Genomic DNA, 27,392 nt, shown 5'->3' on the forward strand with positions numbered 1-27,392 from the left:
CTTGTCAACATAAAAGCTCACTGGGAGTCACTGCATGGGCTTAATTACACCTTATATTTATGAATCTCGCATGTCTGTTTAGAGCCCAGACTCTCTGTCCTGCGTCACGTAGTTATATACTGAATAAATAAAAACTCCAGAATTTCATTCATCTCCTTCTCCCACTCCTGCTCAGTCTATATTCCTTGCTGCAGCAAATGGCATCACCACCTACTAAGTTGCTCAAATTGAAAGCCTGAAAATCATCTTTCATTTCTATCACGCATCACAATTCACTGGCTACTGTAACTCACCGACTGATTTGTAAAATGCCTCTCAAATTCATGCCATCCTCACATCTTCCTGACCTAGTTCAGGGCCTTATCCCCGAAAGTCTCCACATCTCTAGCCTGACTCCCTAATTCATTCCTAAAGTTATATGAGGAGCATTTTAATATGGAAATCGGTTCACATAAGCCCTGTTCAAACACCCTCAAGGATGACCCACGGCTTCTAAGCATCACATATGAGTTCCTTATCATAGCATAGGAGATCCTTTGTGATTCAGCCCTCACCTTTTTAGCCAGCTTCTGAGGCCGCCCCATTAGTACCATGTACATTAGCAGTATTTGAGATTTCCAGACCATACCACGGTCTTACACTTGTATGCCTTTTCTCAGAACACTGTCTTCCAGCTTCCTCACCTGTCAGGCCAGCTTAAGACTCAGTCAAACACCATTTCTCTTTTCTAGCCTCCATGCCCACCCTCACCTTCCCCCAGAAAAAAGAAAAGTATAATTCTAACAGCAATACGTACTACTAAAGCATGTTCTTATTCCACTATTACTTTACTCATCACATAATGCAACTGTAAATGTCGGCTACTTAAAAGCAAAGATTTTTATTTCTGGTATCTGACATACAGCTGAAATCTATCAGTCTCAGTGAGCAAATGCAGCCATGGTCCAGTGTACACACTCCTGTTGTACCACTGTTAACTAACTGCCAGTCCAGCAAACAGTGCCTCCTTCTTTGCTGTTATGGCCCCAGTAATGCATAGTGACAACTGTGAAGCGCTAGGGGATGAACCATGACTGGTCTAACTCCTCTTTGCTGAGTACTTCTGCAGCCTCCCTGCAGGCTTGGGTGGTCATGTCACTAAGTTCTAGCTTGTGAACTTTGGGTGTGGGCTTTACTAAAGGGGGGGTGAGGACTTCTGATAAAGATTGTCATTCCTAGTTAAAAAGGAGAGAGGCACGCAGAGATGATTCTTTTTGTTGACACAGGGTCTTGCTCCGTTACCCAGGCTGGAGTGTGGTAGCACGATCATAGCTCACTGCAACCTTAAACTCTTGGGCTCAAGCAATCCTCCCACCCTCCCACCTTGGCCTCCCAAAGTGTTGGGATTATAGGCATGAGCCACCATGACCAGCCCAGAGATGATTCTTAAAGTCCTGGCTGTCCCCTACTACTCCAGGACATGTAATATTTGTAGCTGTGGCCATTTTGTGATGAAGGAATGCATGAGACTGAAAATGATCGGGATCCAGCAACCTGATCCTGTTAAAATGCTAAGCCAACTCCGGAATCAACTATTTCCAGACTTCCTGGCAGATGAGATAATTAAACGTCTTTATTATCTAAGCCACTCTATGATACAGTTCCTAATTGATAAAAATGTCTAACACATAGTGCTCTAATTATTTACTGCATATTTCCAGTATTATTAATAGATGTGAATTCCTTCAAGGCAGAAAATGGTCTTTACATCTTTGTATTTTAGTACCAGTCAGAACTCTTGACTCCTGCTTAACAGCTGAAGAAACATCTGTTCAAAGAACAGTTATTTGTGCTGTAGATGTTTACTCTGGAATGGCACAATACTTGATATTCATCATAAGACTCCAAAACCAAGAAGATAAAGTCATTGTGTGAGTAGCTAAGTGAACTAATAAGACTTTACTATGTTAGGATGAAAAGCTCCCTCTAGAGTCTGTATGGAGCTTCAAGGAATATAACATTGTTGAAGCCACACCTATTTGGAATGGATGCACACTGAAGTTTTATAGCATGGCGTTTTACAGGGCAGCAGCTGTCACTCAGCCACCATTTGTGAACTGAGTTCCTACTGAGTGCCTACTCACCTTTTTGCTATGTTGTTTGAGGATATAATAAACATCACTGTACAACTGCAGTATTCTCTTGTACTATAATTTGTGCCCCCTTAGTCTGAAACACCTCAAGAACAAGAGCCACACCTAAAATTTTCCTCACACCTCTCAGACTGTAAGACATTAACAGGGAATCCGTAAATATTTAGCTTAGCGAAAACTGGTGTCTTTGTTTTAAATAAAAACTTCTACTAAATATAATTTCAACTTTCTACTTCCTCCCAACCTTGGGAGCAGTGGGGCCAATTGCTAACCCCTCCCTTGCTTGTCCTCCCTGGGAGGGCATCTCTGATCCTTCCAGCAGAGCAGCTGGCCACTCACAGGTCAAGGGCCACCAAAAAAGTGCTCCTCAGGAGAAGATGCACAGCCTCAGCTGGGTCTAGGCTACCTCTCTAATCTCAGCAGCAAGTGTCCGAAGTTTGCTTTCCATGCCATTCCCTGCATGTATCACTAAACTGCTGAGATGGCTTGTGTTCATAACTTTCACAGCATACTACTCAAAGTGCAGCACTTACCCTTCCTGGGCCAGATCCTGCCAGTGCTCTCTGTGCATGTGAGAGGACACACCTGATTCCCAGCGGCTGGTATGAAGGCAGGTTTCTATTGGCGTGACTGCTTTAGAAATTATAAGGCAAGATGGAGCATAAAGAAACTGCGCTTAGGGAAAAAGGAAGCACAAACTGGTAGGCAAGGAAGGTTCCTACCCTAAAGGCCAGGAGGAACTGTGTGTGGGTATGTTTCTTCCCTATCTGGCAATCTTCAAAGCTTCCCTGGTCTTATGGAGAAGTTCCATAAACGAAATCTGTTTTTTCTGCTATCTACACTGTAACAGTGGAGAGTGTCAGGCACAGTTTTAGGGTCCCCTGGTGAATGAAAGTGAGATTTCACATGTGTAAAACTGTTCTCTATTTTCTATCTATTGTCAGTTCTGAAAGCAAGTGTATTTACCTTTGAGGTCTTATCTTTACTGCCGTCATCAACTACTATCACTTCATAAGTGAACGCAGGATCTCGTTTCTGCAAGAAACAAAAATAAAATAACACAATTTGGCATAATTGCCATAAAGTATTCTAATAAAATTATCAATAATTTAAAAAACTGCTTTAGTGTTGATACATATAAATTTGAATACAAATATTAGGGCACAAACCGCATAAAATAAAAAGGCTAAGTAAAAAAAAAAAAAGAGAGAGATCCTGGGTAGAGGTGGAGAGTGAATATTGACTCAATCTCTACATGTCACCTTGCTGTTCCCTGGTCTGCCCTGTACCTTGGTGCTGGAAGAAGCCAGGTACTTGTGGTGCTATAGCACATCTGAGAGGGTACTGGTGTGCAAGAAAAAGCTCTTGAGGTTTGAAGTCAGAGAGGGCAGATTCCAGGTTGGCCGCAGCATTTCTTAGCCTAATGACCTTGGGCAACTTAACATTTTGGGCCTATTTTCGGATTAAAAAAAGAGAACAGAAAAACCTACTCTATGTGGCTGGTGTAAAGATTACATGTAATTGAAGAGGTAGAAGCCTCATACATATTAAGGGCTCAATTCCTTTCTTCTTTTCTCTAAATTGAATTTTTGGAGTTGGTAATAAGGTAATACGGCCCTTTCTTTTTCAGTGAATCTTCTATTTCCCCTCTATACAAAAAATCTAAAAGCAAAGTAAATCAAAACAATTTTTTTTAAAAAAAGAACTCACTTAATTCTTAATCCCTCCAAGGAGATTCCAATGGCAGCTAATGTTACAAAAGAAGATTGTGTATTATTTCTCTTCTCCTTATGTAGGGAAAAGAAGAAGAAAATGTGAGGGGAGACTCTCGAGAATACTGAAGAAATGCAAAATAATTTCAATGTAAGTGTAAGTCTTTTAAAAATATCTTTTTTTCTGTTCATTCAGACTTAGTTTTTCTGTTTATTCAAACTCAGTTAACCAAAAAATAAAAAAAGAGAGAAGAGAATAAAAGTTAACAGCAAAAACAACAACAATATACCTTTTCTTATAAGTCACAAAAGTAGAAACAGCATTGTGGCATCATACGAAGTCTGCAGACATACACTGTCACTCAATTTTAAATATATCATCAGGCAAGACAGGATAAAAATGGGTAGGAGGGCACAGAAACAGAAATTGCCGCTTCCTGGTTTGTCCTGGGTCACCCACCTGCCTCTGGAGGTAGCATGCTACGTGCCGGGCTTTTGGATAGCAACAAGCCGAGCAGCAGGTGGCCCAGCAATTGCAGTGCTGCCAGGACTGCCTCTCACAGTGCATCTAGCTTGGGGTCCACAAGTTGGTGACCTGGTCTAGTTTTAATTGGAGATATCATATTAAAAGAGAAAACATGATACCTGTCTCTTCTCTAGATAGCTCAGAGCTTCATCCATCATCACAGGCACTTAAAGAAAAAAATATATTAAAAATCGCTTTTGAAAATGATTTTCCAAGCCCGGCACATTCAGCTTACATACAGAAAAAAGTCCCAATAATCTAACAAGCCCCTCTGGTACTCTCCCAACGGTCATTCCCATCTGGAATCCTGCCTTCCGTCCACAACTTGCTTATTACCTCTCTAGAACATTCCAGCCCCACTGCCTCATGATGCTGCTCCTATTCGTGAGAGCAAATATTCACTTCCCTCTCTGCCGAACTACAACAATTACCAACTGTGCGCGTGACACAGCCCACATCTATTAATGTTTTGGCAAAGACGGTGAAGTCAAATACTTTAAATTTCCTTTTCTTTCCAAACTACCCTTTACCAAAAAAATAAAAACTGGGCTTACACCGTTTTTCTTCATTGTATGAAGGCACAACGACAGAAAGTTGTTTGGTAGGTAAGTCCCATATGCTGGGTAAAGTTTCTTTCTGGCCTTTGGCATTTAAGAAGACCTTCTCTTCTTCATGTCGATGGAGTGCTGGCATTTTTGTAGCAGTTATAAATGCAACGACGGAAATCTAAAAGCAGACATACATGTCTTTTACAAAAAAGCAATTATGTTTTGCTGATTTTTCTGTATTTATGTTAGAATACATCATCTACTTTTCTTTTAGTTGAATATTCACTCTCAGGCTTCAGTTCATTAACAATGGTCTAGAGGTGACTCCAAAATTAGACAATAGTGAGTCCACTAACTAGTCCCCTACTTAGGAATGAATTACTGTCCTTTTTTCCATCAGTAAGGTGCTGATGCCTTGGGAGGCTCTGTCTCTTCCCAGTCATCATTCCCTAGGCTTCCATCATCCCAGCTACAAGAGAGATCTGTCACTACAGGAAGACCAGTCTACTCTTAGGTGCCCTAAACCTCTGATCTTTAGCGTGTCTACATGCATAGACACACACACACACACAGAGTAAGGTCCTATCTCTACCTGGAATCTATATGTGACAGGACAAGTCCATTTTGCAGTTGGAACATGCGGGGTGAGGGCAGACTTCCCATCGAGGACCAGACAGACCCAAGATATAAAAGGAAGATTCCCCAGAGTACCAAGTAGGGACAACAATGTTTAAGAATATGTTTTTGATACTTAACTCGAATTTGATTTCAGAATACAGCATTTACTGAAGTATCTAACTTACAGGCTCCCTTCAATAGGCACTTGGGAGCTAAGCTTTGGAAATAACCATTTTTTTTTTTTACATTGTTTTTATTGGTACACTTTCTGCTTTCAAAACAGTCTATAAATTTTTGGAATGCTACTCATTTGTAATTTAATGACCAATTTGAAGACGCTATCAAAGATTACAAGGGCTATGCTGAAAGGACAAATTAGTCAACCTGAAGGGGCTCTCAGTGGCCTATGATGCAAGAATCTGATCATCCTCCCACCTCCCCCTGTCAAAAAAAATTATTGCAATGGATCAAACCATGAAAATACTGTAAATCATAAATTCACAATGATACTAAAAACAAAAACTGGATAAGATGCAGGAACCATCTCATTATTTCAAAAATTTGCCTTTTATTTTGCGTTTTATATGTATGAAAAATATTTCAGGGTAAATGAATAGCTGAGGATGAGATTTCTTTCATTACAAAACTCTAGGTAATAAATGAAGAATACAATCAGAATATTTCACTTTGCAACCCACAACGAAATAAAGCATTTAGGTAATGATCCTCAATGACTACTAAAACCTTCAGGCTGATGACAAACTTTATAAACTGGTGGGTCTGGCTGGCAACACTTGAAACCACACATCCATCTTAACACCAGAGGCAACTGGCCATTACATGACTCCTAATGAGACACAAGAGAAAGGAAGAAGCATCATTCACAATTTTTTCTTGATTAAACAACACATCAAGTATGTATCTGATCAGGTCTCTCGATCCTAACTACCAGTTTATAGAAAATCTGAGATAGAAGATATTAAAAGGCATTAAGGGGAAGCAATCAAAGAAATCCAAATTGTGAGAAGTTCTACGGGACAAATGATCATATTAAAGACAAGGAAAAAGGCCAGGCATGGTGGCTCACGTCTGTAATCCCAGAAGTTTGGGAGGCCGAGGAGGGCGGATCACCTGAGGTCAGGAGTTCGAGACCAGCCTGGCCAACATGGCAAAACTCTGTCTCTACTAAAAGTATAAAAATTAGCCAGGAGTGGTGTGGCAGGCACCTGTAATCCCAGCTACTCAGGAGGCTGAGGCAGGAGAATTGCTTGAGGGCGGAGGTTGCAGTGAGCCAAGATCACACCACTGCACTCCAGCCTGCGCGACAAGAGCCAGACTCCGTCTCAAAAACAAAAACAAAAACAAAACAAAAAAAAAAGGAAAAGAAAAAAAGGAGGAGGAGAAACTTTTAACCAATTAAGACACTGAATATGTCAACGGAGTACAAGGTGTGACACTTGTTTGGATCCTGATTGGAACAAACAGACACATATATGAGACAAGTGAGGGCAAGTGAACTGAGGGGGCATTTGAAATCACAGAATAAACATAAATCTGTGACCACTTTATTGTGGTATTTTAAAAAGAGGGACCTTATCTGTTAGAAATAAATGCTAAGGATTTAAAGATAAAATATCTTCGAATTTTGTTTTAAAATAATTCAGAAAGGAGGTGAGACTGTGAGAAAATAAGAACGGAGAGTGGATACATATGAAGAAAAGATGAAGCTGTGAAAAATTATTTTTTAAATTATTTCTTGCTCTGGCATTTAAAAAACCTAAGTTTCACTAGTTGTGTAACATTTGAGTACACGAGCTCATTTCTCCAACTTGTTTCCTCACCAGTAAAATAATGATAATAACAACATATATGTCAGTGTTATTTTAAAGATTTAATGAGATAACTCCTATTAAACCAAGTGCAACACTGAACATATAGTAAGTACTACACTCAATAAATGGTAGCTCTTGTCACTTCAAGCTAGTGGGAACAAATACCGTCAGTACAATCTCATACAATCTGTGCAAAAGACCCAAAGTAAGGCAGCTTCAATCTAAGAATGTGTGAATCCACTCCCCGCCCGTACACCGCCAAAAATAAAAAATAAAAAATAAATAAATCCTGGTTTGCTCAAAAACTTGAAAAAACAAAAAAGCTCCAAACCCTGAAATCTCCGCTAGTTAGGGCAAGAGAGGACTCCTCTCTTACCCAGATACTATTAACAAAGAAGTAAGGATGCTTTACATTTTATCTAAACTGTAAATTTATACATTTTCTGGAAAGATGGCAGGGTGGCCTTCCTGGCAGTGCTGTCTAGATGACTAATCTGAATGTGAAGGAAGCTGAAATCCTCTCCACTTACTAACTAGAGGGCAGGCTCATTCCAAGGTACGCGGGAGAGAGTTCATTTGGCCAATTTTCTACCACGTAACAATCAGCAAGAGTTTACAATGTTTTTGTGTTTCGAGAGCAATGGCAAAGAAAATCGAGTTTGAATTCTATTGTCCTGCCTTGTTTATGGGCATTATATTTAGGGTGCTTAATTCTGGGACACACGCGCCCCTGACAAGAGGCCTGAGGCCCGTCTCTCGCTCACCCTGCGTCCCTAGTGGGTCTCATCGATCCACGGATTTATTCCCATTTGTAACAGATAGCTGCTGTCAGTAAGGGCTCCGTCATCTCTATCTGCTTAACCCCATCAGCAAAGGAGGCATGCTAGGGAGCACACCTCTTCTGGGGCTGGAGACCTCCCTGGGTGGAGCAGAACTGCAGCGGCTGCAGGTCCCGGAGAGTCTGGGAGAGGTCGAGGCTGAAAGAGCGGGTGGGCAGGGGGCATGGGCACCAGGGGCGAGGGAAGCGGCGACGATGCCAGGCTGGGTGGGTGCGCCCCAGTGTGAAAAACTCAGCACACAAAGAGATAAGATTCCAAAGGAAAATTAAAGAACGGAAGAAAAGGAGAGTGAAACTCCAGGAAAGGAAACTCCGAGGTCAGGTATTTGGGGGAAGCTAGGGGAAAAGGGACTTGTCTGAGAACGGGTAGCGCGCAGGAGGGGACGCCTGAGGAGCTGCAGTCTCCCGGAGAGCGGTGAGCCCCGGCCTGCGCGGGTTCCCATCCCTGTTCTCACCAGCACGAGGGCTGCGGCCGCCAGCGCCGCGCCGAGTACCGCCAGCTGCAGCAGAAGCAGAGCCATTCTCCATGTCGGAGCCGCCCGCCCAATCCCGCACCTACACACAAGCGGAAGCGCGCCCGTGCGATTCGGTCCCGTCGCCAGAGGTCGCGCCCGCTGGCCGCAGCGCCCCCGCGTGGCGAGGCGGAGAAAACGCCGCTCTCGTGCCCTCGGCGCCCAGTCGGTGGAGAGGCGCGCCAGGTTCCGTAGCAGGGCGCCAGGTTTAGCAAGTATGTAAGATGTCTACTTAATTTTAATTTCAGACAAAAAAACCTAATTATGTTTTTAACAGCCTTATTAAGATAGTCACATACCATACAACTTATCCAGTTAAAGGTTTCTGGTTACACTAGTTTTTATAAATTGTGGTAAAATAAAACAAAAAGTTGCCATTTGAATCATTTTTACAATAGTGAGTGGCATTAATTACATACACAATACTGTGCAACCATCACCACTATCTATCTGTAAAGTCTTCCCAGCTCCCTCCAGGTTCTGGCAACAACTAATTGCATGCTCTATTTGGGGCATACTCATGCTTAAAAAAAATGCTGTGTTTATCAGACATTCGAATTTAACTTGGTATCCTGTATTTTATCTGGTAACCCCGCCTAGGAGGGAGATGGCAGCCTTGAGCACGACACAGTCTACAACACAAGCTGATGCAGAGCAGAACGTGGTGGGACAATGAGCGCAAATAAAGTTCGGGTTTCTCGGCCGGGCGCGGTGGCTCACGCCTGTAATCCCCGCACTTTGGAAGGCCGAGACGGGCGGATCACGAGGTCAGGAGATCGAGATCATCCTGGCTGACACGGCGAAACCCCGTCTCTACTAAAAACACACACACACACACACAAAATTAGCTGGGCGAGGTGGCAGGCGCCTGTAGTCCCAGCTACTCGGGAGGCTGAGGCAGGAGAATGGCGTGAACCCGGGAGGTGGAGCTTGCAGTGAGCCGAGATCCGGCCACTGCACTCCAGCCTGGGCGACAGAGCGGGACTCCATCTCAAAACAAACAAACAAAAAAAAACAGGTTTCTCATGTGCTGGAGCAAGGAGCCTTTGACCAGTGAAGAGGCAAGGCCAGGGCTCAGCCTAAGTCACAGGCGGAAAAAAATACGCAGAAACATTGGAATAACGCTCCACACGCACTGCTTGATTCTTCGCTGGAAACCCTGTTATCTCTGAACTGTTGGCGTTATTCTGAGTTACAGCACCAGTTTTTTAATAAAGACGGAGACCGCTCCTTCTTTAACAGCAGATTCGTCAAAATACGTCCAAGGCAAGCAAACTTAGAAGGGCGTCTGGGCAGGGGAAAGTCGATGCGAAGGCGGGCCAGGGACCTTTCGTCGCGTCCCCACCTTGGCGTTTCCTGTGGCGTGAGCGGCCTGGGCAACCGTGTCGAAAGTGCGGCGGCGGAACAGGCGCGCAGGCGAGGAGCGGCGCAGGCGCAGACGCGCGGGCGGGAAGATGGCGGCTGGGTTCAAGTGAGTGTTGGCGGGTCGAGTTCTGTACCCTGGTGAACGGCAGCTTCCTTTAACTCTTAGCTGGGATTCTCTCACCCGGAGGGCGACCCCGTTGGGGTGCCATTTCCTTCCTCGTCGAAGCAGGCGACGAGTGGGAGGACCTGGAGGTGGTTATAGTGAAAAGAAAGGGCTTCTTCCCCCCAATGAAACGAGAGATGAAAGGACTCTGTAGAGTTCCATGCCCGCTGCGAGCGCTCGTGAGCGTGGTGTGTAGTGAATGTTCAGTCCCAGGAGACATAGTTGTACTCTTTTAAAGATTGTGGCCGGGCGCGGTGGTTCATGCCTGTAATCCCAGCACTTTGAGAGGCCGAGGCGGGCGAATCATCTGAGGTCAGGAGTTAGAGACCAGCCTGATTTACATGGTGAAACCCAGTCCCTAATAAAAATGTAAAAATTAGCCGGGCATGGTGGTGGGCGCCTGTAATCCCAGCTACTCAGGAGGCTGAGGCAGGAGAATCGCTTGAACTCGGGAGGCAGAGGTTGTAGTGAGCCGAGATCGCGCCACTGCACTCCAGCCTGGGCGACAGAGTGAGACTCTGTCTCAGTCAGTCAGTCAATCAAGATTGTTGCATCAGAGCCACATACCGCCTGCTTCTCCCTCTCCCGTCATTTATTTCTAAAAGGATCATGCCTCGTTTGGAAGGTTTTATTGTGTGAAGCCAATGGACTTTCTTAAAGTTTCTAAAAAATGGATAAATAGGATTCCAAAGGAAATCCATTATGTTGAAATAGTTATCTATAAGTATAAACTCCGAAGACATGATATAGTAGTATATATACTTGCTTTAAAATTAACCTTCTTAAACAAGATCTAGTGGCGAGACTAGTAGTAACTGCTGGGATTTCAAAGTAACAGTGAGCCTGAACATACCTTACATAGCTATAGGGTACAAATGAAGACATCTGTGGTCTCTGTGGTTGTTAAAGTTGCAGGTACTGCTAATGTTACTATGGTTTATTGCCTACAGTCATAATTGAAGAATATGCTAAATTTCAGTTACAGTGAAAATAAAGATGTACCTTTTTTGTTTCCTGAGTTATCTAGTAAGATATTCATGATCACTAGATCCTTGTTTCAGAGCAAGAATGACAAGATTCTTTTGACACCTAGATTAATCCGCTTTTAAAGACCTCACGCAAAGGGCTTTTAGACACCAATCTTCTAATCGTTTATGGCAGAGTTAAGGACAGCAATTGAATGTGATTGCTACTGCAAGGATTTTTACTTTCTAGAATTACTTTTAGTTAAAAGTTGTGGAGATGTATGCTGCATCACAACACTCAAGATCTTTGCCAATTTCTGGATTTATGTTAAGATTCATCAGTTTATCTCAGATATATTTTTAACACGTGTTTCAGAACTGTGGAACCTCTGGAGTATTACAGGAGATTTCTGGTGAGTAAAAAGTTATGTACATGTTTTGCCTTTTGATAACAATGGGCTGCTTTTAAAGATACATTTCAAGTAATTTAATCCATTTGAAGTAACATGTGTTTCCCCTGGTGTGTGTAAAACTTGTGATAGATGTGTAAAATATGTAATAGGTATAATCTATTTTTATATAAACATTTATTTAGAAAGAGAACTGCCGTCCTGATGGAAGAGAACTTGGTGAATTCAGAACCACAACTGTCAACATAGGTAAGGATGTATTTTCCATTTTCAACTGTATGATATTCCCAAGTTTTAGTCTCTGAACCACCTAAACAGTTTTTCAGCCAAATTCTCTTTGTCTAAAGAATTTGATGATTTTTTGTGTGAAGAGATTTTTATCTGTACAAAAGCCCTGTAACTGAATGAAAAATCATTAACACAAATTCAAGGACAGGTGAATAATTATTTAAACACTAATTTAAAATAGTTATGTAAAAATCAATTATTCTAACGAAATATTCATAAGCAACTGAGGGGGCAGCATGATAATCATACACAGCAAGCCAAAACACTTAATTTTAATGATTATGTAGATAATTTTGTAGCTGTTTTCCTTTCATGCACTTTTCACTTTGCTTATCTTTTCAGGTTCCATTAGTACCGCAGATGGTTCTGCTTTAGTGAAGTTGGGAAATACTACAGTAATCTGTGGAGTTAAAGCGGTAAATCTAAATATGTCCTATTGAGATGTGAGTTACAAAGTTAGCTTTATTTATTAGATTGTAATATACACCTATAATTCCACTCTTGATTTGACAGTTGGGTGTCAGTTTTTAATATTTAATTTCCCAAGAGCTTTCACTATGAGTGTTAAATAATATGACCCAAGTTTAATGACTGAACATTTGTCAAATGTACCAAAATGAAACAACTTTAAAAATCTTAGCCACCCTTAATTTTTAAAACATTTGGTTATATCATTTGAGAAATTAACAGATTTTTGGTAACGTCCTTTTAGCCAGTGATGACATGTAATCTGTGTAAATGTGTGGAAAATTGAAATTGTTGAAAAGAAAAATTTGAGGGAATAATGGCTACCATTTACTGAGTACCTGCTATGTTCCAGACACCTTTTTAGGCACTCTACAGAATTATCCACTTTAATCCGTACAACAATCATTTGTTATTTTTCTCCACCTCCTGTTTTATAGATGAGGTTCAGTAACCTCTCCAGGTACATAAGACTCATAAGTAAAACTTGAAACATAAATCTGACTCCTAGGCCTGTGCTTCTTTCACTACAATACACCCTGTGTTATTTAACACTTAGTTGAGATTCTTCTTTGGTAAACCTAGAGTGATATATAACAATACGATTTGAGAACTTGCTCCTTATCGGGTTTTATGCCTGGGATTTAACAGGTTCATCTCATTTGGCCCTTATTAACAGACCCTAGGAGTAGACACTGTTTTCTTCCCATTTGACAGATGAGGAGTTTAAGGTTAGAGGTTAAATAACTTGCCTAAAGTTAGCCAGTAAATGTGGCTCTGACATTTGAACCGGCTTGCTAATTGCAGAGCGTTTGCTCTTTTTTTTTTGAGACGGAGTCTGGCTCTGTTGCTCAGGTTGGAGTGCAGTGGCAGGCTCTCGGCTCACTGCAACTTCTGCTTCCTGGGTTCCAAGTGATTCTCCTGCCTCAGCCTCCCAAGTAGCTGGGATTACAGGCGCCTGCCACCACGCCTGGCTAATTTTTGTGTTTTTAGTAGAGACGGGGTTTTGCCGTCTTGGCCAGGCTGGTCTCAAACTCCTGACCTCAGGTGATCCACCCGCCTCTGCCTCCCAAAGTGCTGGGATTACAGGTGTGAGCCACCGCGCCCAGCTGAGCTTTTGCTGTTTACCACTAAAGCAGCAATTCCTAAATCTGGCTCTACCATGTGGGGAATAAATTAAGATTCTTGGCTACTAGGTGGGGGCACAAACTCAATTACTATTTTTCAAAAGATCTCCAGGTAATCTTGATGAGCAGCACTATAGTGTAGTCCACTGTACTATAGTGCCTTCTTATCTTGTAGAGCTACTGTGAGGATCAGCACCAATGTCCTTAGAGGCCCTGGCACAATTCCCTAAGCTGATATTTGATAGAGCCTTCCATAACTGATTGCTAAGTTGTCTTCATAATTTTTCAGTAGCTTGTTTCAATAGGAAACATTTCTTTGCTACTATAGGAATTTGCAGCACCACCAACAGATGCCCCTGATAAAGGATATGTTGGTAAGTTAAATGGTTTTGTAATTTTAATACTAATACTTCTAACACATTTAATAATAATTTTAGTTAAGTCCTAGTTGAGTTGATGTAAAGAAAATTATTCCTAATATTCAGAAATATTTAACAATAAAACAAATTCCTCAAAAGTTTTCCGTATTAGTAAAAGATAGCATAATAGCAGGATACAGAATTTCATAAATTTAATCTTTATCAAACTTGCTTGCTCAATTTTTGTTTATATATTCATATGTTACTAACCAAGAAAATAGAACTTTGGCTGGGTGTGGTGACTCACACCTGTAATACCAGGATTTTGGGAGGCCAAGACTGCAGGATTGCTTCAGCCCAGGAGTTCGAGACCAGCCTGGGGAACAAAGGAGACCCCCGTCTCTACAAAAAAATCAAGTTAGCTGGGTGTGCTGGTGCACACCTGTTTGTCCCAACTACTTGGGAGGCTGAAGCAGGAGGATTGCTTGAGCCTGGGAGGTCAAGGCTACAATGAAATATGATTGTATCACTGCATTCAAGCCTGAGTGACAGAGTGAAATCCTGTTTCAAAAGAAAAAAATAGAATGGAATTTTTTTCAGTCAAAGAACTGTCATTGCACATTTTTTGTTTCCATAAAGATTCTTTGCTTTATACAACTGCTATTTTTTTTCTTGTCTTGGAACCATCTGTTCTTTACGGTAGGAACCAACATTTTCTTAAATGAGAAAAACAGTTGGATGTTAGCAGAGGGTCTATCTTCAGTTACAGATTGAGGTATTTTGAAAGATACCAGGAAAACTGGTAAAGGATTTAGGAGAATTGAAGTCTAAAATAGATTTTTTAAAAATGCATATGGGGGGAAAAAAGTCAGAAAAATACGAATTTCATGCCTGGGAGTCTTACAGAGACCAAGCAGAATGTAACTATGTTACAATGTACTCTATTCAGAAAAGCCTGTCCATGGCCACAGCTGCCTTTACTGTGGATTGATACCTTTAACTTCAATAATCCATAAATTAAAAAGTTTAGGCCGGGCATGGTGGCTCACGCCTGTAATCCCAGCACTTTGGGAGGCTGAGGCAGGTGGATCATGAGGTCAGGAGATCGAGACCATCTTAACCAATATGGTAAAACCCCATCTACCAAAATACAAAAAAATTAGCTGGGCGTGGTGGCACATGCCTGTAATCCCAGCTACTTGGGAGGCTGAGGCAGGGAAATCTCTTGAACCTGGAAGGTGGAGGCTGCAGTGAGCGGAGATCGCGCCACTGCACTCCAGCCTGGTGACAGAGCAAGACTCCATCTCAAAAAAAAAAAAAAAAAAAAATTTAGTTCATAGCTGCAGAGTGTTTCTTTCAGTTCCTAATGTGGATCTACCACCCCTGTGTTCATCGAGATTCCGGTCTGGACCTCCTGGAGAAGAGGCCCAAGTAGCTAGCCAGTTCATTGCAGATGTCATTGAAAAGTAAGAGCACCATGATAAAATTTTACTGTAATTCATTTTCAGATAGTTTTTGACTTTTCATTTACTTTGCTCTTTGTCATTAAATCAAGTTCACAGATAATTCAGAAAGAGGACTTATGCATTTCTCCAGGGAAGGTAAGAGGAATAGAGAAGCTATAAGTTCTTATTAATTCTGAAGAGATTTTTTTTGTGGGGGAAAGGGAACAAGGAAATTAAAATCACCAATCAAAGTAGCCTTAAATATGGCTGCTTTACAGATTTTAGAGATTCAGTCATTTCTTACTCTATAATGCTCTAAGTGAAACATATTGTTTATAAAAAACAAGTTTGACTGACTTACCGCCTGTCTGGGAGCTACCTTTTAAACTGAAGTAATTTTTTTTCCCCCTTAACCTTTAGAGAAAAGTTCAATCATTTTTTATTCCTTATAGCAGATTATAACATTGATCATATTAACATATGTTTTTGGTGAATCCACAGTAGATTCCAAAGTCTATTTGAAAATGTAAAACTAGGTTGATTAGAACCTAGAGAGGCTTTCCATAAACTGATACGTTAGCACTGTAAAACCTAAACATTTCATGTATTATGGGAAAGTGCATTTTGAATTTTAGCTAGGGCTTTCAAAACCATCTTCCTTATCTGTAACCTCCCACTAAGAATGGAAATTCCTTCTACATCTGTAGCTCCATTAAGGGAAATGGACATGTTTGTCATTTGTCAGCTTGGCCATCAAAAGCCAGCTTTCACCAAACCTGTCCACTTTCTTCTGGTTTTCTACTTGAAAAAGGTAAAGCATTTTCTTAAGGTTTTTGAGCCTTGAAGGTTATCTTGCTTGTTTAACCAAGGGTTCTGTGGTTCTTAAGTCTAAGCGAATAGCATGTTCTACCCATTAGAAGGCTTTAATTTCCTTTTGTGTTAATTCTATTTTAGCTTGCCTGGGTTCTATACTGTGATCTCATTTGCCTCGACTATGATGGAAACATTTTGGATGCCTGCACATTTGCTTTGTTAGCGGCTTTAAAAAATGGTAAGCAGCCTTACAAAAACAGCAATATTCCCACTAATGGGTTAGAATGTTCTGTTTTGCGAAACTTTTAATGTACATTTGCTTTCGTATGCTTCCAAATTAATGAATGTAATACTGCCATTACTTTCCAAATATAGTTGATAGTTGTATATTCTCTAACTGAATGCTCTTTAGAGTGCTGCTTTGACTGTACCCGTCTACTTAGGTTAGGACTTCAGTCCTTTCCATAATAGTGTTAATAATGGTGGGAGAGGGAGACAAGACTTGTAACTTCTGGCTAGGTGATTGGTGAAGATCTGCCAGTATCCTCATAGTTCTTTATGTGATATTGCCAAAAGAATTAGAATGGATTCTGTTGTTTTTACTGTGAGGCCATAGTAATAGTGAAGTTTCTTAGCAAGGAGTCTAGGTTGACTGATTAGTTACAGATTTCAATAACTTGTGCATATTCCCTATCATTGGTGAATGATGAATTGGTAGGAACAAATAATTGGAGGTGGAAAATAAAGTTAGCACAGCAATATTATAATAGAGTGGTTAAGTGAATTGGAGGTAGAAAATGAAGTTAGCACAATATTGTAACAGAGTGGTTAAAGCAGAGACTTAGGTTTGATTCCTGGCTCTGTCACTCTGTGCTGAAGTTTCCTTATCTATAATAAAATAGGGATAATAGTATTTAGTTTGTAAGAGTATTGATTAGGTGAATACAATGAAAATGTGGAAATGCTTAAAACAGTACCTGGCATATACAAATTAGCTAGACATGTTATCTATTAGTAATCATTTTCATTTCAAAACTGGGTACAGTGGCACATGCCTATAGTCCCACCCAGCTACTGGGGAGGTTGAGGTGGGAAGATTGCTAGGAATTCAGTTCTAGCCTGGGCAACATAACAAGACCCTATCTCTAAAAATTAAAAAAAAAATCATTTTGACTTCTTAAACTTAAAAAAATTATGCAATAAGCACTAGGTAGGCATGTCAGATGTTGTGAAGAGCAATGTATATCCTCTGTATTTACCTTAGTGGCTGTAAGGTGCTTTTTAAAAAGAAATGTTCTGGGCAAGTTCAATCGAGGGAAAGGTGAATTAAAAAAAAAAAAGCTTAAAAACCATTTGTTTCTTAGAGACTTACTTTACAAATTTGCCTTTTCTTAGTACAGTTGCCTGAAGTTACTATAAATGAAGAAACTGCTTTAGCAGAAGTTAATTTAAAGAAGAAAAGTTATTTGAATATTAGAACTCATCCAGTTGCAACTTCTTTTGCTGTGTTTGATGAGTAAGTTAATCAAACTTACTTTAAAATTTTCTATATTTAAGATTTGGGTAATTGATGTTCAGCATTCTAACTCTTCAGGAAGTGCTATGGTGACTCTACATCCTAGTTTTCCCTGGACACTTGAGTTTATACTTGTCCCTGCACAATTATTTCTAGTCAACCTGTCTGCTTTCATAAGCATCCTGATTTGGATGATAATTGTGTTCACTTTACCTGTTCCTTGGTTTACTTATACCTGTGTAATGTTAATTTCTAATTCTTTCACTAAAGATTTACCTGAAGCTATCTTCAGTATTTTCCAAGGATTTTAGCACATTCAGAAATAGTAGAGCAGGGCGAGGCATGGTGGGTCATGCCTGTAATGCAAGCACTTTGGGAGGCTGAGGCAGGGTATTACCTGAGGTCAGGAGTTCGAGACCAGCCTGGCCAAGACAGTGAAACCCTGTCTCTACTAAAAATACAAAAATTAGCTAGGTGTGATGGTGTGTACCTGTAATTCCAGCTACTTGGGAGGCTGACAGTATGTTTAGTATTTTTAAAGTAAAATTTGTTCCATGGATTGATAACTTATACTTTTTTCTTTTTATAGCACTTTGCTTATAGTTGACCCTACTGGAGAGGAGGAACATCTGGCAACAGGAACCTTAACAATAGTAATGGATGAGGAAGGCAAGCTCTGTTGTCTTCACAAACCAGGCATGTTCCTGCCACTTCAGTCCTAAACATATGTAGATGAAAACTCAGTGTGAGTCTTAAATTAGGGAGGGCCAAATGGAATATGGGATATTTCATTTACCTAATTTAAGTTTACTGTAGTTTCTTAGCTACCTCAAATTTTCTTCCATCTTAATGGTATATGTCAGTGATTCTTAAACTTAAGACATACATTAGAATCACTTGGAGGTCTTGTGAAACTAACTTGCAGATCTTGAGACTGTACCCTGATTTATGTTATCCAATTTTTTTGTTTCATAATTTGATATGACATTAATGTTTTTTGAAAAACAGTGATAGATTAAAAGTATTGGCAAAATAATTTTTCAGGTGGAAGCGGGCTAACTGGAGCTAAACTTCAGGACTGCATGAGCCGAGCAGTTACAAGACACAAAGAAGTTAAAAAATTGATGGATGAAGTAATTAAGAGTATGAAACCCAAATAAATAGCCACTTTTCAAAACAGATTTGTAAAAATTGTATTTGTTAACACTGTGCACAAACATTTTATACTAAATAAATATCAAACTACATTCTTCTGAAAGATGTTTCTGTTATTTCTTAGGTCACTTCCATATAATGTATAGTGAAACCATTTTTAAAAAGCAATGACTTAGGCAAACCAACCCTAGTTTGTTAAACCATTTCCCTGTTTTTATTTAAAAATGATAAGGTTGTGCTTCTGTATAAAGTTTGTACATCTAGCAATGTAAAATACTGACACATTAAAAAAACAAAAAGTAGAAACTCAATCCTTTTGATTCAATGCTCTTGTGTTTTTAAAAAAGGAACAAAAAATAATGCAAGACTCAGAATTTTGGAGTGGTTGGCGTGCCTCTCTTCATTTTACTTTTTGACTGGCTGCCTGTATGCCGATGACGGTGTAGCTGAGCTGTTTGTGCTGCTGCTGCTGCCATAGCCATTTGATGCTGCAAGAATCGCAACTGCTGCAAAAGGGAGGGAAAAAATCGAGTTATGTTAAATGCAGGCAGGTGTGGAAAGGTGCTTTTCCTGAGAGTGACGAAACAACACAACTGAAAAAGGGAGAAAGCACCAAGATAACAAAAAGGGACTATACCACATTGAGACAATGCACAGTCAAACAGCACCAGTGGCACAGAAGCCTGCTGAGGGCTTTAAAAATGATTCTTGGCAAACTTCAAAATTATTTGTTACTTTGCCCTGCCAGTCTATATTGTAGTAACTCAGCAACTTCAGTTACCATTTTGTTGTATAATGATAGTTTATAGCAATATAAAACAACCCTGAATATCAAGATAGTCAACTATAATATGCTGACTTTCCTTCCTAAAATGATGGTATAACATTTTTCTAAATAAACAGGTATGACATTTACTAATAGGAACACTTTTCTGCAATAAAATATTAGAAAGTTAACAATTGGCACTTACAACTGTCTATTTCAAAATACACTGCATACTAGAAAAATGTATGTTAATGTGCCACCAGCACTTCATGAAAAATTTTAAGAGTATGGCTTAAATGTACAAAATATATTCAGTGCTCCAAGTTGACTGGCTAAAATGTCAAGACTTTTAAATAAAATTTGCTAAATTATTTACCAATTACTGTACAGTCTTAAAAGACAGTAAAATAAAACTAAAGCAAGTTATTTTGAGGTACTTTTGGAGCTGAGTATCTTTAAAAATGTAATCAGAGTGAAGTTGCTGGATTACTTGTATCTGTTGCTGCTGCTGTTGAAAGGCAGAGGAGAGCTGGAATCTCTGCTGAGGAAGGCTTTGCTCAGGTCTGTTCTCGGCAGAGCCAAGCTGAGACAACACTACAGAGAGGAGAAGGGGAAAGCAGGCCAGTCAAAAAGTTTGAAGGCTACCAGGGTTAGAAAAGGACAACACAGAAAATGAAATAATAGAAAAGTTAGCAGTACGATTAATCTTAAGTATCAAATCATAGACATTTCAGAATAAATTTAGTATATGGTCTCCTGTTAGTTGGGGGTACCACTGATTATGGAACTTTCTGGACACAGAGAAGGGAGTGCATTATGTGTCAAAGCACTGAACCTCTCTTGCATCTGTATAAAATTTGATACTGGTGCTATTTTGTTTAGAAGAGTACATTATTTTTGAAATATAACCAATAGTAGGAGAAGGGAGATGGAAGAAATCCAAACTATCGTAACGACAAAGCTGGTAGACAGACAATTGCTTTAAACAAAAGATGTTGCAATGAATATCAGACTACTCTATTAACAACAGAGGTGATGAACTGAGACTGAGCATTGTTTGTTATTTTTTGAGCTGAGTGGAACCACAGTAATCAGTTCAACACTTATTTTACATATGAGGAAGTTTGAAGGCCAACATGATTTAAGTGACTTGGACTCAAATTATGGCAATCTGTGGCTACGAACATTCTCATGACTTTTCAGACTAGAGTTGTCACTAAATTATACTAGAGCTATTTTCGGAAATTCACAACTGGGCTGATAAAGGTATATAATTACATAAACTTCTCTTTGGAAATTCACTACCTCTGAGTTGGAACTTTATATGTAAGGATTACTTACTTCCAAAATAAAGATTATTCTAAAAGACTTCTAAAGGCATAGTAAGCCCACAGTGATAAGATATTGACAACACAGTCACTCATTCAATCCTCAAACTCTTACAGCTTTCTTATACATGTGGCTTACTCTTTTAATTAAGTATAAAGTTAGAATTATCTTCAACTGACAGGAATCATTAAGAGTAATCTTTAGTTCACCATTTACTGCTGGGAAGTGTTGAGAAGTTAATCTTTTCTTAAATGATAATAGTGGCTTACATAAGTTATGCTATTGTCCATTAAGACTTAAAGTCATTTATGCAACTACAAATTACCAGAATGAAACAAAAGATTATGCAATCTAGAAAAATTCAGTCTTAACCCAGGAAAACGAAAAAGTTATTAATTAACATAACTACTGGCAAACACTGAAAACAGCTCTGGTAACCTAGTAAAGTGGATAATTATTAAATTTTGCCAGTAAACTGTAACACAAGGAAAACACAACTGTGGTAATTATGTTAAGTCAAAGCTCTTTTAATTAATGCACTATCAAATTAATGAAAAAAATCTCAGCCATTAATCAATTTAATAGTTCACACATTATAGCTTTACTTTTTCCTGTTTACTGGTTGCAAGGGAAGGAAAAGAAAATAAGTGGTGAGATCCCAAATAGATTGAATATGTTTAGTAAATTCAGCATATAAAGTTATGAAGATACCTACCAGCTGCCTGTGACTGCATAAAACTTCCTACTCCAGTAAGGTTAATAACAGCAGCTTGCTGAGCAGATAAGGCCTGTTCTTGACTGGTTGAACCTTGTTCAGAACCCTGAATAAAAAAATAAATGACTTGTACGAGAAAGAAAAACAAATTTGAGCTGGTGAAAATAAATCAGCATTTTTTCCGGTATGAAATAAAGCAGTATGAGACTAGTCTTGTAAAAAGAGTAACAAGGAAAATACTTCAAAGGTATTTAGAGTAAGCAAGAATAAATTTATACCATTTGAACAAAGAAAACTTTCTTTTTCAGTGCATCTGTATTTATTGTTTGATGCTACCAAGATAATGCCTAAGGCTTTTATAAAGCTTCACCGAAACAATTTTTTAAAGCTTAAAACACTCTTTGTAACATAAACATAGTACTGGAACTTTATGTGTTTTGTTTTTTGTTTTTTGAGACGAGTCTTGCTCTGTTGCCCAGGCTGGAGTGCAGTGGCGCAATCTGGGCTCACTGCAACCTCCGCCTTCTGGGTTCACGCCATTCTCCTGCCTCAGCCTCCCGAGTAGCTGGGACTATAGGTGCTTGCCACTACACCTGGCTAATTTTTTGTATTCTTTAGTAGAGATGGGGCTTCATTGTGTTCGCCAGGATGGTCTCGATCTCCTGACCTTGTAATCCGCCCGCCTCGGCCTCCTAAAGTGCTGGGATTACAGGCGTGAGCCACCGCGCCCGGCTGGCATATCGATTTTATAGGAAAAAATAAAATTGTCCTTATTTGCAAATGGCACAACTGTTTATACTGTAGAAAATCCTAAGCAATCTCCAAAACAGCTCCTAGAAATAGTAAGTTCAGTAAGAGGGCACAATACAAGATCAATATACAAAAATCAACACTATATATACTAGTAATTAACATGTGAAAACTGAAATTAAAAAAATACCCTTCACAGTTACTCAAAAAAACAGAGAAAAGCTTAGGTATTAATCTTAAGTCTAAGAAAACATATATGGGGCTTGTATACCAAAAACTACAAAACATTGATTTTGGTCTAGATAAGGACATACTATGTTCATGTACTGGAAGACTTACATTATAAAGACGGCAGTTCTTCCCCCAAACTGATCAAAAAGCATAACTCAGTTCTTTTAGAAATGCTGGCAAAGTTTTTGTAGATACAGACAAGATGACTTTAAAATTTATATGGAAAGGTAGAGAACCTACATTAACTACAATAATTTTGAAAAATGGTATGGCAGAAAACACTGCCCAATTTTAAGACACTACAATGAAGAAGACAGTGTGGTACTGGCTGAAGGACAGACACATAGATTAATGAAACAGAACAAGGAACCTAGAAATAAACCCACCCAAACAGACCCAACAGACTTTTAACAAATGTGCAGAAGTAATTCAATTCAGAAAGGATAGCTGTTTTTTTTGTTGTTGTTTTCAGCAAATGGTGTTGAAGCAATTGGATATTGATAGGAAAACAAAAAAACATGGACCTAAGTTGCACACCTTGTACAGAAATTAACTGAAAATGAATCATGGATTCAAAATAAGAAACTATAAAACTGTTAGAAAAAAACACAGAAGAAAATCTTTGGGACCTAGGGCTAGGTAAAGAGTTCTGAGACATGACAACTACAGCATATTCCATAAAGGAAAGATACTGTCAACGTGGACTTCAGCAAAATTAAAAACTTTTGCTCTGCAAAAGACATCCTTTAAACATTTTAGTATATAATGGCAAGCCAAACATTCAAAAGATACATTTATCTTGAGGGGATCTCCCTGGATATAAAAAGAGATTGGACAAAAGAGCACAGAGCTGAAAGGTTCTATTATTGAATTTGGAACCCAGTTCATGAAATGAACAACAGAATAAGGCAGACCACATCACCACCATAATGGAACTATGATAAAACAAACAAAAAAAACTACAGATGATATCAATTTCCCCCCGAAGCACTCCACAAACTTAAAGTAGACTGTAAGCCACCACCGCAAATGGAATATTCAAACAAGGAGGAATAATGATTAAACAAACATCCTGAAGAAAAACAAATACTAAGAAATAAAAGGACTCAGGCTAAAACTAAAAGGATGAAAAAAGATGTACTAAGCTAACATTAATCAAAAGAAAGAAACAAGAAATATTACCAGAGATAAAGGTGGTCATTTATTAATGATAAGGGGTAAATTAATCAAGGATGTAACAATCCTAAATGCATATGCACCTAACAATATGGGCTCAAAACACAACCTTTAGCAAAAGGAGAAATAGAAATTTCCAGTTTTGGTTGAAGACTTCAACACTTCTCACAGTAACTGATAAAACATTGAGAAAGAAAAGGATATAGAAGGCCTGAATGATGCCATCAAATGCCTTGCTCTAATACAGAACACTCCTAACAGCAGAATACACATTTTTTTTCAAGCATATATGGAGTATTCATCAAGACAGATCACGTTCTCAAGCATTAAACAAACCTCAACAAACTTAAAAGAACGAAAAATATGTTTTCAGACCACAGTGGATTTAAACTAGAAATCAACTGCAGAAAGATATTTGGAAAATTCCCAAGTATTTGGAAATCAAACATATCTAAATAATTCATTTAAGAGGGATCCATAAGACAGAAAATTCTATGGAACAAAATGAAGGCACAGCATATCAAAATTTGTGGAAAGTGGCTTAAGCAGTACTGAGAAGGAAATGTATAACATTAAATGTTTATTTTAGAAAAGAATGACCTCCATAATCTAAGCTTCCACTTATGAAACTACAAACTATCATCCAAGAAAACATTCCAGAAATAAAGAAGTGACTCTACACATTAAAAGGATCCACAGGAAAAACATGGAAAAATCAATTCTGACACATACACCAGTGAAAATATTAGACAAACATTCAGGGCCTCTAGACAAACTGCTTAAATAAACTTACAAGAGCAAGATAATTAGACTGGCATCAGATTTCTCAAAAACATACAAAGCAAGTCAGCAGTAGGAAGCATTTTTAATAAATTTAAAGGAGACCTAAAACTAGAGAACATTTAGAAGAAAGCAAGTGAAAATGCTTCAGGACATTGGATTTGGCAATGATCTTCAATATGATACCAAAAGCACAGGCAAGAAAAGTAAAAAGAGAAAATGAACTACATTAAAATTTTAAAAACTTCTGTGCAATGGATGCAATCATGTGAAAAGACAACAAATGGGAGAAAATATCTGCAAATCAAACATCTGATATATGTGTATATGAAGAATGAAGAACTCCTACAATCCAACAACAAAAATTAATCTGATTAAAAAAAATGGGCAAGGGACCCGAATAGACTTTTCTCCAAAGATGATATACAAATGGCCAACATGCATATGAAAAGATGCTCCACAGGCCGGGCGCGGTGGCTCAAGCCTGTAATCCCAGCACTTTGGGAGGCCGAGACGGGCGGATCACGAGGTCAGGAGATCGAGACCATCCTGGCTAACACGGTGAAACCCCGTCTCTACTAAAAAATACAAAAAACTAGCCGGGCAAGGTGGCGGGTGCCTGTGGTCCCAGCTACTCGGGAGGCTGAGGCAGGAGAATGGCGTAAACCTGGGAGGCGGAGCTTGCAGTGAGCTGAGATCCGGCCACTGCACTCCAGCCTGGGCGACAGAGCGAGACTCCATCTCAAAAAAAAAAAAAGAAAAGATGCTCCACACCACTAATCATTACAGAAATGCAAATCAAAACACAATGAGATTATTACCTCACACCCATTAGGATGGCTGCTAAAAAAAAAAAAAAAATCCCCGAAGACCCAACCACCACCAGCAAATAACAAGAGTTGGCAAGGATTTGGACAAATTGAGATCTTTGTATGTTGTTGATGGGAATTAGGTAAAATGGTACAGTCACTATGGAAAACAGTATGACGCTTTTTAAAAAATTAAAAATCACCATATGAACCAACAATCCAACTTCTGGGTATATATCCAAAAGAGCCAAAGACAGGGTCTCAAAGAGATCTGTATACTCACATTCACACTAGCATTATTTACAATAGCCAAAAGTTGGAAGGTACCCAAGTATCCATCAGTGGATGAATAGATAAACAAAATATGGTATATACAAGTACTATTCACCATGAAAAAGGAAGGTGATTCTGACACATGCTATAACATGAATGAACCTTGAAGACTTTATGCTAAGTGAAGTAAGTCAGACACAAAAGGACAAATAACTATATGACTGCACTTATATGAGGTATCTTGAATAGTCAAACTCATACTAACATAAAGTTGAATAGTGGCTGAGGGGAGGAGGAAATAGAGTTGTTATTTACCGGATATAGTTTCAGTTTTGCAAGATGAAAAAGTTCTATAATAGAAATCTGTTGCACAACAATGTGAATACACTTAACACTCCTGAATTGCACACTTAGGAATTTAAAACGGTAAATTTTGGCCAGGTGCGGTGGCTCACGTCTGTAATCCCAGCATTTTGGGAGGCCGAGGTGGTGGATCACAAGGTCACGAGACCAAGACCATCCTAACACGGTGAAACGTCGGGTGTGGTGGCACGCGTCTGTAGCCCCAGCTACTTGGGAGGCTGAGGCAGGAGAATCGCTTGAACCCAGGAGGTGGAGGTTGGAGTGAGCCAAGATCGCACCACTGCACTCCAGCCTGGGCAACGGCACGTGGCTCCGTCTCAAAAAATAAAAAAAAGTTAAAATGGTAAATTTTATGTGTATTGAAAAATTAATTTTTTTAAAGAAAATCAAACATTTTATACCTAGCCAAGCAATCTTTAATGTGTTCAGAATGAAAAAACAGTAAGTTTTTAATGTGCCCTTCCTGAGGACTCTATTAGAGGATGAGCTTTATCCAACCAAGACCTGACTGTGGAAAACTGGGCAAAAGGATTAATGGTGAATATTTCATATAATTTGTGAGATAGAGAAACTCTGGATGTGGGACCCAGGAATCAATATTTTTAAATTTCCCAGACGACTCCAGTGTACCCAAAGTTTAGAAACACCTGTACTTCCTTCTTCTACTGTCATTTATTGTAATTCTTATTCAATTTCATTCTCTTTGGCAGTGTAAACGTTTGTTTTTGTCTGTGTTCCCACTGCCCTACATTTTATAATAATAGGGATATCTTTATTCCAATAGTAACACAATCCTAAAAACAGAAAGATAATGATGGGGTAGAAAATACACGAGCGATAGGGACAGAAAGACCTAGGTTTGAATCTCTGACTCTGCCACTCACTGTATGGCTATGAGCAAGCCATTTACCTGAATCTCAATCATCTATGCAAGATGCAGGTGATATCATCTATTCAGTATGGTATGACTGTTTTATTAGGAATACGTGCCCAATAGCTGATTGCTACTATTGTTAACAAAAACAGTACAGGAAATGTTTACACTAACAAAGCACATGACGTATGCTTGGAATATACCAAAAAATGTTATAAATTCGATGTAAAAGCATATGGAAGGCTACAAAACCCGTACCTGCTCCCCTGGCTGTTGAGGACTAGCAGTTGTGGGCTGCTGAGGTTGTTGTGGTGTAAACTGGGAGAGCTGCTGTTGCTGCTGCTGCAGAGTGTTAAAAATAAGTGAACCACCTGGAAGCTATTAAGAATTTAAACAAAAATTAACCAATCTCATATGATTTTATATCAAATATTTAAATTTCTTTATTCTACAAATATTTTTGGATCATTTGCTATGTGTCACTCTTATAGTTGAGGAAACAGGTGAACAAAAAAAAAGTTGGCTGCCCTTAAAATA

The 27,392-nt window shown here is 39.2% G+C and overlaps 3 protein-coding genes across 10 annotated transcripts in view; 1 reads left to right on the top strand and 2 right to left on the bottom strand.

The window, feature by feature from the left end:
* The window catches only part of ALG5 (ALG5, dolichyl-phosphate beta-glucosyltransferase), a 51,534-nt gene extending 42,749 nt beyond the window's left edge, over positions 1 to 8,785 (bottom strand). Inside the window, exons 1-4 of one of the 3 annotated variants that reach the window (XM_025363942.1) lie at positions 8,662 to 8,785; positions 4,925 to 5,096; positions 4,490 to 4,536; positions 3,099 to 3,167 (exon numbers count right to left, since the gene is read on the bottom strand). In XM_025363942.1, the coding sequence (XP_025219727.1) occupies positions 3,099 to 3,167; positions 4,490 to 4,536; positions 4,925 to 5,096; positions 8,662 to 8,727 (354 nt within the window). In that variant the 5' untranslated portion in view covers positions 8,728 to 8,785. The remainder of the gene's footprint in view (positions 1 to 3,098; positions 3,168 to 4,489; positions 4,537 to 4,924; positions 5,097 to 8,661) is intronic. The other 2 variants (XM_025363944.1, XM_025363943.1) reach the window with 2 other exon arrangements.
* Positions 8,786 to 9,773: 988 nt separating this feature from the next.
* Positions 9,774 to 19,100, top strand: EXOSC8 (exosome component 8). Its single transcript, XM_025363945.1, has 11 exons — positions 9,774 to 10,189; positions 11,588 to 11,624; positions 11,807 to 11,870; positions 12,252 to 12,325; positions 13,830 to 13,875; positions 15,221 to 15,326; positions 15,416 to 15,461; positions 16,260 to 16,356; positions 17,514 to 17,634; positions 18,224 to 18,330; positions 18,679 to 19,100. The coding sequence occupies exons 1-11, from the start codon at positions 10,173 to 10,175 to the stop codon at positions 18,792 to 18,794; spliced, it is 831 nt and encodes a 276-aa protein (XP_025219730.1). The 5' UTR covers positions 9,774 to 10,172; the 3' UTR covers positions 18,795 to 19,100.
* SUPT20H (SPT20 homolog, SAGA complex component) overlaps positions 18,803 to 27,392 on the bottom strand; it is a 50,661-nt gene continuing 42,071 nt past the window's right edge. For 4 of the 6 annotated variants that reach the window (XM_025363937.1, XM_025363939.1, XM_025363941.1 and 1 more), the window contains exons 23-25: positions 27,114 to 27,233; positions 21,600 to 21,705; positions 18,803 to 19,295 (exon numbers count right to left, since the gene is read on the bottom strand). In XM_025363937.1, the coding sequence (XP_025219722.1) occupies positions 19,195 to 19,295; positions 21,600 to 21,705; positions 27,114 to 27,233 (327 nt within the window). In that variant the 3' untranslated portion in view covers positions 18,803 to 19,194. Of the gene's footprint in view, positions 19,296 to 20,045; positions 20,150 to 21,599; positions 21,706 to 27,113; positions 27,234 to 27,392 lie in introns of all 6 variants that reach the window. The other 2 variants (XM_025363938.1, XM_025363935.1) reach the window with 2 other exon arrangements.

The sequence above is a fragment of the Theropithecus gelada genome, chromosome 17 (genome assembly GCF_003255815.1).
Source record: "Theropithecus gelada isolate Dixy chromosome 17, Tgel_1.0, whole genome shotgun sequence".
NCBI classification, from domain to species: Eukaryota; Metazoa; Chordata; class Mammalia; order Primates; family Cercopithecidae; genus Theropithecus; species Theropithecus gelada.